General features: G+C 45.1%; 1 protein-coding gene across 1 annotated transcript in view; it reads left to right on the top strand.

Moving 5' to 3' along the window:
* Positions 1–13,404, top strand: part of KRCC1 (lysine rich coiled-coil 1) — a 32,812-nt gene extending 19,408 nt beyond the window's left edge. Inside the window, exons 2-7 of the mRNA XM_069744939.1 lie at positions 4,104–4,210; positions 6,482–6,583; positions 9,071–9,254; positions 10,224–10,481; positions 11,133–11,226; positions 12,084–13,404. Coding sequence (XP_069601040.1) covers positions 4,104–4,210; positions 6,482–6,583; positions 9,071–9,254; positions 10,224–10,481; positions 11,133–11,226; positions 12,084–12,822 — 1,484 coding nt within the window. The 3' untranslated portion in view covers positions 12,823–13,404. The remainder of the gene's footprint in view (positions 1–4,103; positions 4,211–6,481; positions 6,584–9,070; positions 9,255–10,223; positions 10,482–11,132; positions 11,227–12,083) is intronic.
* The last annotated feature ends 448 nt before the right edge of the window (positions 13,405–13,852 follow it).

Here is a 13,852-nt window from a genome sequence, read left to right as displayed (position 1 = left end):
CTTTGTAATTTTGGGGGTTTACTCAACAATATGTGCTGTGGTTTGGCTAATTAATAGAGATGCATAATTAAATTTGCATTATCCCGGTCCGTATTTGGTGGTCACCAGACGCCTCCTACCTGCCAACATTCGTGGCAACTCTTTCGATTGGTCGGTTTGGTGTGATATCGCCGCGTCATGCTGAAACCAGTCCGACTGATGTAAAGAGCCACGAATGTTGGCAGGTAGCATTCGGTTTGCAGGACTCTGAACACTGACTTGACTCTAGACCAAGGTCATAGCCCCACGATCGCCTGCGCATGTGACAAGCCACCGTGCATGGCACCATGGCACACAGGTCTCATATGACTATGCAGCATTATGTGAAAGTAGTTGTCTCCAGACTCATGCTGCTATGAGTTACAATCTAACCTGCAGTTTTTCTAGAGTCTGCTGTACCTGGGGAACCAAGAATCTCTCATGGGAGTAGACTGCAAACGTAAAAAGGCTACAACAGCTGAGTATGGATGGCAGCATAGTCTTCTGACAATCTTCTGCCTGCATCATTTGTCTTGCAGAGCTTTAGGCACCGGAGACTTCGGAGAACCCTCTGCCTGCCTAGTACATTGTGCAGAGCTATAGGCATCGGAGACTACTGACAATCCTCTGCCTGCCTCTTATGTATTGCAGAGTTATAGGCATCGGAGACTACTGACCACCCTCTGCTGCCTTGTATGTCATGCAGAGTTACAGGCACCAGAGACTTCTGACAACACTTCCTGCCTCGTACGTTGTGCAGAGCTATAGGCCTCGGAGACTTCTGACAACCCTTTGCCTGCCTCTTATGTATTGCAGAGTTAGGGTTCTTTCACACTTGCATCGTGTGACGTCCGTCGCAATGCGTCATTTTGGGGAAAAAACGGATCCTGCAAATGTGCCCGCAGGATGCGTTTTTTGCCCATAGACTTGTATTGCCGACGGATCGCGATGTATGGCCATACGACGCGTCCATCGTGCACTGGATGCGTCGTGTTTTGGCGGACCGTCGGCACGAAAAAACGTTCAAGAGAATGTTTTTTCGTACGTCGCGTCCGCTATTTCCTACCGTGCATGCGCGGCCGGGACTCCGCCCCCTCCTCCCCAGACTTTAGAATGGGCAGCAGATGCATTGAAAAACTGCATCCGCTGCCCACGTCGTGCCAAATTTTCACAACGTGCGTCGGTATGTTGCGCCGACGCTTAGCAATGGACCCGTACCGACGCAAGTGTGAAAGAAGCCTTGTAGGCACTGGAGACTTCGGAGAACCCTCTGCATGCCTAGTGCATTGTGCAGAGCTATAGGCATCAGAGACTACTGACAATCCTCTGCCTGCCTCTTATGTATTGCAGAGTTACAGGCACCAGAGACTTCTGACAACACTCTTCCTGCCTCGTACGTTGTGCAGAGCTATAAGCATCGGGAGACTTCTGACAACCCTTTGCCTGCCTCTTATGTATTGCAGAGTTATAGGCACTGGAGACTTCGATAAGCCTCTGCCTGCCTCTTGTATCTTGCAGAGCTATAAGCATCAGGGAGCTCTGACAACACTGCTTGCCTCATACATCGTGCAGAGCTATAGGCACCAAAGACTTCTGACAACCCACTGCCTGCCTCGTACGTTGTGCAGAGCTATAGGCATCGGAGACTTTGACAACCCACTGCCTGCCTCTTACGTTGTGCAGAGCTATAGGCATCGGAGACTTCTGACAACCCACTGCCTGCCTCTTATGTCTTGCAGAGCTTTAGGCATTAGGGACCTCTGACAACAATTTGCCTGCCTCATACATCGTGTAGAGCTATAGGCACCAAAGACTTCAGACAACCCACTGCCTGCCTCATATTGTGCAGAGTATAGGCACCAGAGAATATTAGTTCAGGTCAGGAGATCCACGTAAGATCCAATTATCACGGTCCGTGCTCAGACCATGTTTCACGGACATGTGAATGAGGTCAGAGTTCCATTTTCGATGATGGAAAAAGATAGGAAATAAGTTACAGCAAATATACTTACTACCTAGAGAGGCAATTGTGCCCTTTCAACAAACTGACCCTCCCCAGGTCCAGGGTTGTGTTCCTGCCCATCTCTGTGGTTTAGCTGCAACCAATCGCTTATCTCGTCTCTGCTGACGTATATGGTACGTGCCATTGAGCTCAGTGATTAGCTGCAGCGTTGTCAACTTGACCTCACCACTGCAGCCAGACAGCAGGCAGCATTGGTCAAGTAAAGCTCAGTTTGTTTGTTTTCTAGACGTGAGCTGGCAAAATGAGATTGGTGCAAGGGGACCAACCCTTTAGCTCCCCATTACAATTTTTTAAAGAGGTTGTCCACTAATTTTCCAATAGTGGCCTATCCTTGGGATAGGTCATCATTGATCGGTTGAGGTCTGACACCCAGCACCCCCGCCGATCAGCTGTTATCGGCTGCCCCCACCAGTCGGAGGTGCTCACTTGCAGAGCTGGCCGTCTACTTGTTGTGGCCGGTGCTTGGTACTGCACATCTACCCATAGTTTTAGGTGACTCTTCAGAATAATATGTGTGTGTACATGAGGAACAACACTATTTCGGGCCGTTATATAACTTGTATCCTGCATTTATCACCGGGTTTCCCCTCGTAGACTTTACCGCCTATTTTCAGTTGTGTCTCAGCTGGTAGGTATTGGACAGCTGCTGGTGTCTCCCATGATCAGCACACAGAATGCCAGGGATTCCTGCTCTCCTGTCTTTATAGGGATTCCTGCTCTTCTGTCTTTATTGGGATTCCTGCTCTCCTGTCTACATAGGGATTCCTGCTCTCCTGACTTTATAGGGATTCCTGCTCCCCTGTCTTTATAGGGATTCCTGCTCCCCTGTCTTTATAGGGATTCCTGCTCTCCTGACTTTATAGGGATTCCTGCTCCCCTGTCTTTATAGGGATTCCTGCTCTCCTGTCTTTATAGGGATTCATGCACTCCTGTCTTTATAGGGATTCCTGCTCTCCTGTCTTTATAGGTATTCCTGCTCTCCTGTCTTTATAGGGATTCCTGCTCTCCTGTCTCTATAGGGATTCCTGCTCCCCTGTCTTTATAGGGATTCCTGCTCTCCTGTCTTTATAGGGATTCCTGCTCCCCTGTCTTTATAGGGATTCCTGCTCTCCTGTCTCTATAGGGATTCCTGCTCCCCTGTCTTTATAGGGATTCCTGCTCTCCTGTCTTTATAGGGATTCCTGCTCCCCTGTCTTTATAGGGATTCCTGCTCTCCTGTCTTTATAGGGATTCCTTCTCTCCTGTCTTTATAGGGATTCCTGCTCTCCTGTCTTTATAGGGATTCCTGCTCTCCTGTCTCTATAGGGATTCCTGCTCTCCTGTCTTTATAGGGATTCCTGCTCTCCTGTCTTTATAGGGATTCCAGCTCTCCTGTCTCTATAGGGATTCCTGCTCTCCTGTCTTTATAGGGATTCCAGCTCTCCTGTCTTTATAGGGATTCCTGCTCTCCTGTCTTTATAGGGATTCCTGCTCTCCTGTCTTTATAGGGATTCCTGCTCTCCTGTCTTTATAGGGATTCCTGCTCTCCTGTCTTTATAGGGATTCCTGCTCTCCTGTCTTTATGTAGCTCCTGGTCCGAAACAGAGGACATTATACAGCAGCACCGAGCAGTGAGTCTGAGATGTTACCCTGACTAGAAAGCTGCAGCACTGTCTTGTGTCTCAGCTGCGACCCCCATCCTCCCTCCATAGTCTTATATGGTCAGTGTGTAATCTGATCCCTCAGTATGGGAAGGTCCACCCGGTCTCTTAAGGATTTTTAGCTGTGTTTTAGATTGGCTGATGACTTCAGGGGGGAAGAAAGGTGGCTCATAAGTGGAGAAAGAAGTAGACTCATGTGATAAGATCTGTTTTTTTCTTTAATTCTTCATTGATGGGAACCCGAATGACAGCACATAGGTGACATGTCTGACGGGGGGGGGGGGGGGGGAAGAAGCCGTTGTCCATTTCACATGGCAACCAGACCTGCAAAGAAGTGATATATAATGAAGAGTAGGGAGGACATGTTACCTTTGATCTATCTAATTTGCCGAATGTTTTTTTTTTTAATTCTCTTTTCACAGAAATAGAACTGGATGAAAAAACTAAAAGGGAACTTTTTACAGACACCTTCTGTCGGGTGTGCGGGGCGGTCTTACAATTTGAAGCCCACAGAAACGCCCATTACGAGGTACGGTCTATACAATCGAACGTTTTCTGGGCTTTCGAGTCTGCCATGTTATTATTGGCTTTGGATTATAATGCATGCTGTAAATGTGGCAAAATTCCTTAAATTTGGCACCCAAAAATCAAGGGTCTAATAAAATACATGAAAAAAAAAATATAAATACAAAGCAGATTTTGCGGTAATGTTTTATGGGCTTTGATATAGTGTCTCTGCCCTTACAAGGGAGATTTAATAATTTAGTGTATCTTATAGTCCAGCCCCACACTCTAATGAACACAATTGTAGAATAATAATTGATCATTCAAAAAAAAAAAAAAAATTACAGATTTTATTTTCTCCCAGAAAATGCTTTCCAATCAGCTTTGAGTTTGGCCTTACAGGCCACTGTAGGTTTTATCCCCCCTTCTCACCCTAGTAGTCAGATTAGCGCTTCGTCCGGTAGTTGCAACAGCGTGTCCTTCTCCAATCAAATAGTAAATATTGCACACCCCAAACTCCACCTCACTAATCCAGTTGGCACATTTGGCCTCCCTTTCCAGTTTCCTGGTAGTGACCTCCGCCCCCGATCCTGAGAATGAGGGGGCCGCGGTGCTGCGCATACAGGCTGTGCTGCAGCTCCCTGGCATTGTCCCGGGATGATCTGTAAAAGGGTTGCATCAGCAAAACAGCTCTGCGTCCCCCACATTCTCAGGATCTGTGGGGGGCTTCAGAAGATGCCCCCCAGCTAATCACTGACGGCATATCCCAGCTTTATGCCATCATTTTTCCAGATGGGAACACCCCTTTAAAGAGGACCTGGCACTTGCCATAACTACGTGTAAATACTTCTGATGCCCCTGAATCTAACTTTTTGTATCCGTCTTCTCACTTTTTCATTTTTGTACCTTTTATAAAAATATATATTTTTTTTTTATCACAGCAGTGTGATTTTCCATGTCTTCTTGCGGGTCACGCCCCCTTGGCTATCAATAGTATATTTACATGAAGGGCACAAAAAGGAAGAGGGGGCCATATTGTAGGAACGGAAAAGCACAGGTGAAAAGAAAAAAATTAAAAAAACACTGAATTCACCCAAACCAGAGGCATGTTTAAAATGTGTGGTCGGTGAGGGTCCAACACTTAGTACCGTTCCCCGCGCAGCCCGTCCCCTATTCACTTCAGTAGGAACGGCGCTTCACCTGGCGCTGTAAACAGCTGACTGTTCAGGGGGTAGCGGGTGTTGGATGGACCCCCAACTATCTGATATTGATATAGAGTAAGTCTGGAACACCCCTTTAAGATGGGACAAAAACCTCACTAATACCCCTTCGAATGCCTTACACCCCTTTAAGATGGGACAAAAACCTCACTAATTCCCCTTCGAATGCCTTACACCCCTTTTAAGATGGGACAAAAACCTCACTAATACCCCTTCGAATGCCTTACACCCCCTTTAAGATGAAACAAAAACCTCATTCATTCCCCTTCGAATGCCTTACACCCCTTTAAGATGGGACAAAAACCTCACTAATTCCCCTTCGAATGCCTTACACCCCTTTAAGATGGGACAAAAACCTCACTAATTCCCCTTCGAATGCCTTACACCCCTTTTAAGATGAGGCAAAAACCTCACTAATACCCCTTCGAATGCCTTACACCCCCTTTAAGATGGGACAAAAACCTCACTAATTCCCCTTCGAATGCCTTACACCCCTTTTAAGATGGGACAAAAACCTCACTAATTCCCCTTCGAATGCCTTACACCCCCTTTAAGATGGGACAAAAACCTCACTAATTCCTCTTTGAATGCCTTACACCCCTTTAAGATGGGACAAAAACCTCACTAATTCCCCTTGGAATGCCTTACACCCCTTTTAACATGGGACAAAAACCTCACTAATTCCCCTTGGAATGCCTTATACCCCCTTTAAGATGGGACAAAAACCTCACTAATTCCCCTTCGAATGCCTTACACCCCTTTAAGATGGGACAGAAACCTCACTAATTCCCCTTGGAATGCCTTACACCCCCTTTAAGATGGGACAGAAACCTCACTAATTCCCCTTGGAATGCCTTACACCCCTTTAAGATGGGACAAAAACCTCACTAATTCCCCTTCGAATGCCTTACACCCCTTTAAGATGGGACAAAAACCTCAGTAATTCCCCTTGGAATGCCTTACACCCCTTTAAGATGGGACAAAAACCTCACTAATTCCCCGTGGAATGCCTTACACCCCTTTAAGATGGGACAAAAACCTCACTAATTCCCCGTGGAATGTTTTCTCTGCCGCAGGGTAAGAGGCACGCTCAAAAGGTCCGTCTCTATTTCCTGAAAGAAGAGCTGGAGGAATTGACTTACAAGAAGAAGCATAAAGTGGATCATGTGGAGTTTCATGTAAGTTTTCGTCTTCGGGCTTTGCTAAACTTTTCTTAAAATTATTATTATAAGAGAATTGACCTATAAACTATGGACATGAAAGAACTGCAAGATGTTAAAGGGATGCAGTGCTGATGTCACGTCGACAGCGCTGCCGCCAATCGGAGTGACGACGGGCTCAGATACTTCAGGTCTGTCGACGTGAAGTCAGCGCTGCAGACAATAACAGACACCGGGAGCTGCGGTGGACCTGGGATGGGTGAGAAAAGTTCGGGTTTGTTTTTTTTAAATAAACTGCAGCCTGGAGACAAGGGTAAATTAGTATCAGAGACCCCAATTTCAGCGCCTGGTCACTTTTGTAGGGTGCAGTGGTGTTTTTTTTTTTTATAAAAGCACTGATCATGTGCTGCAGTGAGAGCTGAGGCTGGAGTGCTCTCAATGTAATGAATGTGCTGCCGAGTCCTGAGTATTCATGAGCTGCAGAGCCATGCAGAAGCTCTTCTTCATGTTATCACCTCTTTTGTTTATAATAGCCTAGTACAGTCACCTCTCTTCTGTACAACTCCAGTTACCATTGAGGAGGGAAATGAAAACATGAGCTTTTCATTATGCTATCACCCTTCTTGTTATCGCTCCCTTCTAGCCTCCAGTAACCTCAGAGAGGACTCGGGAACTTTTCTTTGTCATCACTCCTTTTACCTAAAACAGCTTGTTACTGTCACATCTCCCCTGGACAGACTTCAGGGAGAATGTACAGGAACTTTTCTTCGCGTTATCGCCCTCCTTATGCTTCGCAGCCTGTTACTCTCATTTCTTCCCTGAACAATGACCCAGGAGACGACTCAGGAACTTTTATTTATGTTATCACTATTCTTATGTATCATAGCTTGTTATGGTCATTTCTTCTCTTACGAGTGACCCCTGAGACGATTAAGGAACTTTTCTTTATCACCCATAGTTTGTTACTGTAATTTCTTCCCTGACTAGTGACTCAGGAACTTTTCTTTATGTGATCACCCTTCTTATGTATCATAGCTTCGTACGGTCATTTCTTCATTTAATAGTGACCCCGGAGAAGATTAAGGAACCTTTCTATATGTTATCACCCTTCTTACGTGTCATAGCTTGTTACTGTAATTTCTTCCCTAACAAATGACTCAGGAACTTTTCTTTATGTGAGCACCCTTCTTAGCTTGTTACGGTCATTTTTTCCCTTAATAATTAAGGAACTATTCTTGGTTCTCACCCTTCTTACATGTCATAGCCTGTTACTCTCATTTCCTCCCTGAATAAGTGACCCTGGAGAGGATTACGGAACTTTTCTTTATCACCCTTCTTATGTATCCAGACCTTGTTACTGTAATTTGTTTCCTGAATAGTGACCCCAGAGAGGACTCAGGAACTTTTCTTTATGTTTTCACCCATCGTATGTATCACAGCCTGTTACTGTCATTTCTTCCCTGATTATTGACCCAGGAGAGGACTCAGGAACTTTTCTTTATGTTTTCACCCATCGTATGTATCACAGCCTGTTACTGTCATTTCTTCCCTGATTATTGACCCAGGAGATCACTCAGGAACTTTTCATTGTTTTCACCCATCGTATGTATCACTGCCTGTTACTGTCATTTCTTCCCTGATTATTGACCCAGGAGAGGACTCAGGAACTTTTCTTTATGTTTTCACCCATCGTATGTATCACAGCCTGTTACTGTCATTTCTTCCCTGATTATTGACCCAGGAGATCACTCAGGAACTTTTCTTTGTTTTCACCCATCGTATGTATCACAGCCTGTTACTGTCATTTCTTCCCTGATTATTGACCCAGGAGTGGACTCAGGAACTTTTCTTTTGGTTTTCACCCATCATATGTATCACAGCCTGTTACTGTCATTTCTTCCCTGATTATTGACCCAGGAGAGGACTCAGGAACTTTTCTTCATGTTATCACTTGCTTCCCAATAACAGAGATTATGTGTCCTTTAAAAAGACTAGGCAAGATGATCAGTTGTGCTTTAATCACCCCTGCACCTAATTAGACACTTTTGTTGATTCACTGAGATGGATATTTTCATGTCGTGCTTGCAAACGATGGGAGTCCCTGCAGTTAGACAGGATCAGTGATGAATGTGTGACTCTGGTGAAGTTTTATATCCAGGGCACAACGGCCGTGTTTATTTCTACCATTACAATGGTACCTTGTTCATGTTGTCTCCTTTTGTATATATATATTTTTAAAGCAAATCTGTCACCAAATTTCACAATACAAACTCTTTGACTTGATGAGGCTGGTGTACTTGCATTGACAATGCAGGTCAGATTGCAATTATTAAATGCTCTTATGAATTGTCAGGGAGGAAGACTTTCAAAATGGATCTTGAAGCCATTATGGCAGAGTTAGTACACCGGCCTCATCAGTTTAATACTGTATAGAGCTTGTACTAGAAGATTTGGTGACACGTGCACTGTAACAGCCCCATTATGATCCCATTATGATCCATTTAGGTGGAGAAAGACTCATCTCAGGACAAGAACAGGTTCTGCAGTCTCTGCAACATGGTGTTCAGCTCGCCAGTCGTCGCCCAGTCACATTACATAGGGAAGATTCACACCAAGAAGCTGCGGCAGATGAACGGAGAAAACTATGAGTTGGTGACGGGTTCTGAGCTGAATGCCCAGACAGAAACAGGTGAGGACACGGGTGCAGCACGGATATCTGCCAGAGGGACACGTGTAACTCTGATGTGAAGATGTACCGCTCCACCGGCCAGCCAGTGGTGTCCAACCTCTGAAGGATCAAGGATCGGATGATTTTTGGCTTACAGGGAAGAATCCTAACAAATTCATTACCATTGTCTAGATCTGTGCTTGTTGTCAGGGAATGAAAATATTCTTGTTAACGCACTGAAGCAGCACAGACTTCTCGCAGCTGAGCGTTTGCTACAACAGCATCCAGTCTGAGCTGGCAAAACAGCCAGATCTTCATTTTTCATGCACTGATTTACGTACCAAACTTATCAGATCAGGAAAAAAATTTGCACAGGTATTATTCACAAGATCCCGATCCCGTGGCCGCGTTGTTCGCCCGCACCCGACTCCGGTCTAGAGCCATGCCATCATTCGCGGCTCCTCTTCTGATTAGACCATGGTGGCAACCTACTAGTCAGAAGAGGCGCCAAGGATGCCATCAAGTTGGAGGTTGTTCGCTGGGGTTACCAACGTGGCCGCCGGACCGGGGTGTTGCCTCCACTCGCCTCTAGGAGAAAGAATTTGTGTACAATGAAGGTATTTGCCAATCCAATAAAAACATCAGCCCGCAGTAAACTCTTTTGATAGAGAAAAATAAATAAAAATTCTAGCTCTCGCAATATGACACAAACTATGACGGTTTTTATAAATATGGATTTTATGGCACAAAAGTAAGAAAGCAGAAAATACATGTACGCATTTGGTTTCTTCATAATCATAAGGGGGGAAAATAGCAGGCGGTAATGATATTACTTTGACGGGTATGTTTTTTATTGATAAAGCAGTGGGCATCATCCGTTAATAAAGGATGTCATCTGGTGCAGTCCTGGTTTTGGGGGAACACAGCCCGTCTTGTCTGTACAGCTGTGCTGCCATTTGTTGTCTCAGCTGTCGCTTTTCCCGTTTGCAGCTGTTGCCGAGTCCGATGCCACATTGTCTCCTCTGGCAGAGAAATCCAACCAGCAGGACGTGAGCGCAGAACCTCCCTGCGGAGATAACGCCATTGACCTGAGCGACCCGAACAAGTACTGCAAGCTCTGCTGCGCTTCCTTCAACAAGCCGCTGGTGGCCCAGCAGCACTACAACGGGAAAAAGCACGCCCGCAACGAGGCCCGCAGAAAAATGATGGAAGAGATGGGGGAGACTGGGGTTCCTATAGACACTGGGGGTAAGGACAAATGGTGCACAGGTAGTTCCACCGTCTGGAAGGAGTTTGTATATGTCGAGTGCGTCTTCACGCGCCATACAAACATTGAGCAGTGCGACTTACAAAAGTGTCCGTACCCTGTGCCTGTTGAGAAGGAGACATAGGGGGGTTCTTGTTAAGCAATCAGTTTCTGTAGGGGAAATAAAGTATTGTATGCAGTAAGATGGGCGATCTATAGGATACTAGACCCTCCAAGAGAGCCGATATAACTCTATATCTAGTGCGGGACCCCTTGGATTCTGCACGGGGTCTTACCTTGTATCTGCAGTGTTCGCTTGAATCGGTCGTATATGCCTCCAGCTTAAGTTAATAACTAGAAATCCCAGAAAAAAAATCCATAATTACCATTACCTGGTCACAAGACCAATATACTACAGGAGGCAGAGACATGTGGGTGCTGAATCCCCCCATCATGGACGGCAGCATCCTGCACTGCATTGGTACTGTGACCGGTTATTGGGAAGTACGGCCTGATTTTTTTTTTTTTTTGGGGGGGGGGGAGGTTTGACGTCCTTTTCAGTGAATTGCGGATAACTGGAAAAATTAACTCCTGCAGTTTGTTTTCGAGTTACTCAGTGTCAATGTGTTTCCCATGGTCTTTCCCACCAACAGGCGAAGGAATATTTGTGTGTCCGATCTGCAGCATTACCCTCACCTCCATAGAGATGTTACAGTCCCACATGCAAGGAAACAAGCACCAAATCAAGTATGTAATATTCATCAGGAGTCATCTCCTGATAATGGACTGTATGGATGGGGTTTATTTTTGGTATTTTTTTTCCTTTATCCACATACCTATCTATAGTATTCAGCTCACCTTCTCCTCCCCCTGCGCAGTCACCCCTGCGCAGGTGACAGAGCATGCCTGGAACATTCCTCATAAAAGTCAACGAGTCCGCTCCAGTCTATGTGACCAATACCGCACATCTCCTAATGTATTCTGCTATCTAGGTGATAGAGTAGGTAATAAATGTATGAACAGACAGGGGGGTCCCTTGTGCTCCATTAGAAAGGAGCGATGGTCCCACTACTGATCTATTCCATTCAACAATGTGCTGCGGCTGTATCTCTTAGTCCCATAGACATAGGATGGAGAGGCACAAGCGCAATTGTCAATTTCTGACCGCAGTACAGAAAACCACAAGTCATCGGACCACCCTCTAAAAGCCATTACCGTTCACTATATAAGGTCAGTCGGAATAAATAGAGGGGGATTCTGTTCAGGATCCTCAACTCATGGCCAGAGGGAGAGTGGCCACAAAAAAGCTTCCTGTCCCGTAATACACACACTACCTATTAATATAGGCACTGTGTAATACTCCCTTTTACCTGCGGTGGTGCTGCAGGGAAATTGGACACTTAATGTCAGGCTTCTCGACAGATGATCAATTGTGATCAGCACATCGTGGAGTTAATGGCCGAGATTAGTGATGACGCCGATCACGGCTTATTACTCAGTGCCTAAGGAAGGGGGCTGATGGTCGTACCATGGATGCATGCGATATTTATTCCTAAATATATACATACAGCATCGTACAATGATTTGTCATTTTGTTCCCTCAGAGAGACTTTCGTGGCCAATGTAATGAAGACTACTAAGAAGACGTATGAGTCTTTTCAAGACGAATTAGCAGATTATATAAAAGTACAGAAAGCGAGAGGACTGGAACCAAAAACTCAGTTCAGGCAAGATTTGTCTGATAGTGGTGAGGAAGAAGAGCCCTTACCTGCACCGATTCATCCGAAAGCTAGTGCCCCTGCCCCTTACAAATATCCCCCTCTTCCTCACCCCAAGCCATACCCTGCATACAAACCCCATCATCCACCTGACTCTCGTTTGCCCAGCTGGGAAAAGCCTTACTGGCACGGAAAGCCAATGCCAAAATTCCCCAACAAAACAACCGTCCCGCACAAAAAACACCCTCGTTCCAGCCCAGACTCCAGCGACGACGACTCTTCCTCAGACGAAAGCAACGATTCCCACAAAAAGGAGAAAAGACACAAAAAAGAACACAGAAGCAAAGACAGGAAACCTCACCACAACAAAGCCAGAAGACAAAACGGCAGCAGCGATAAGAAAAGACGAAAAATAGAAGATTCCGACTCCGGAAAAGAAGATCGCGAGCGGGAGAAGAAAGAGGAAGAGTGTCCAGCGGATAAGTCTAAACACCGGAAAGACAAGAAGAAGAAAGAGGAGCAGATCGCTGACAAAGAGGGCAAGAAACACAAAAAGACTAAAAAGATTGCGGACCAAAGAACGGAAGAGGAGATGTTGTGGGACGAGTCCATACTGGGGTTCTGACAGCACAGAGAATAAAAGAAGTTACTGGATTAAGAGTCTATGGTTAATCATGGGTCCAGGAAGATGGGGCGAGATGAAGGCGTAACGCCCCATTGGGGGAGGCCACCGAGGAGACGTAGCCAGAGTCCTGGCATCTAGAGAGGATTTCTCACATAGAGATACCATTCTAATTTATTTTTAATTTTTTTTTTTCATTTATCTAATATAGTCCAGATTTAAGGGCTCGGTTCTTTTTTTTTTTTTTTTTTTTCTTTCCGAAATATATATATATATTTCCGATACACTTTGTTTAGGCTAACCCTGTCTTCTGCTGCTGCTGCTACTACAAAAAAAAAGGAGATTTATACATTTGTGATGACGAGTGACTGTTTTCTATGAGTAAACCTAGAGCCGTCTGCAGTTTCACCTTGTCACTTTATTGAATTGGATTTTGTTATGTTTTGCAAGTTAACGTCGTTTTTGTTTAAATGGCTTTTATAATTCAGGTGAGTTATGGATAATCGATACCTGTGAAATAATTACTGGAAACAAAAAAGTAGGGAGTTTTCCTAAACTATATAAAGTGGTTGTTTTATTTCCTTACTTGGCATTCCTTTTATTTTTATTCCTCAATGATCTGCACTCCTTTGTTCTCTTTGTGTAGGCTTCTCAGATTGGTCACTCAGTAAAATTGCAACCAATCTCTTCCACCTCTTACTTTTGAAAGGAGCTGTCTGGTTTGCAAAACCCTTTTTAAATGTCCTGTTGGGCTACGTGCACTCGGCGTCTTTTTCTGCCAAATTTCGCCTGGAAAAAAAGCGCCACAAAAAAACAAACATAGTGCACAGCAATGTCAAAAAGATCTTGTTGTGCACATATTCCGTTTTTTGTCGTTTTTATCGGCTTCAGGGTTCGGAAACTTTGAAGTAACATGCTCATTCTTCAGTCTTCTTCATTTAGAAGCCAAGTTAAAAGTATCGAGCAAAGACATTATAGCAAAGATGGTAACAAAGCTACCGCTTCCGGGATAAGATCGCCCACTTTTTCCTGA

The sequence above is a fragment of the Ranitomeya imitator genome, chromosome 1 (genome assembly GCF_032444005.1).
Source record: "Ranitomeya imitator isolate aRanImi1 chromosome 1, aRanImi1.pri, whole genome shotgun sequence".
Lineage (NCBI taxonomy): Eukaryota > Metazoa > Chordata > Amphibia > Anura > Dendrobatidae > Ranitomeya > Ranitomeya imitator.
This window is presented reverse-complemented; position numbering and strand designations above follow the sequence as displayed.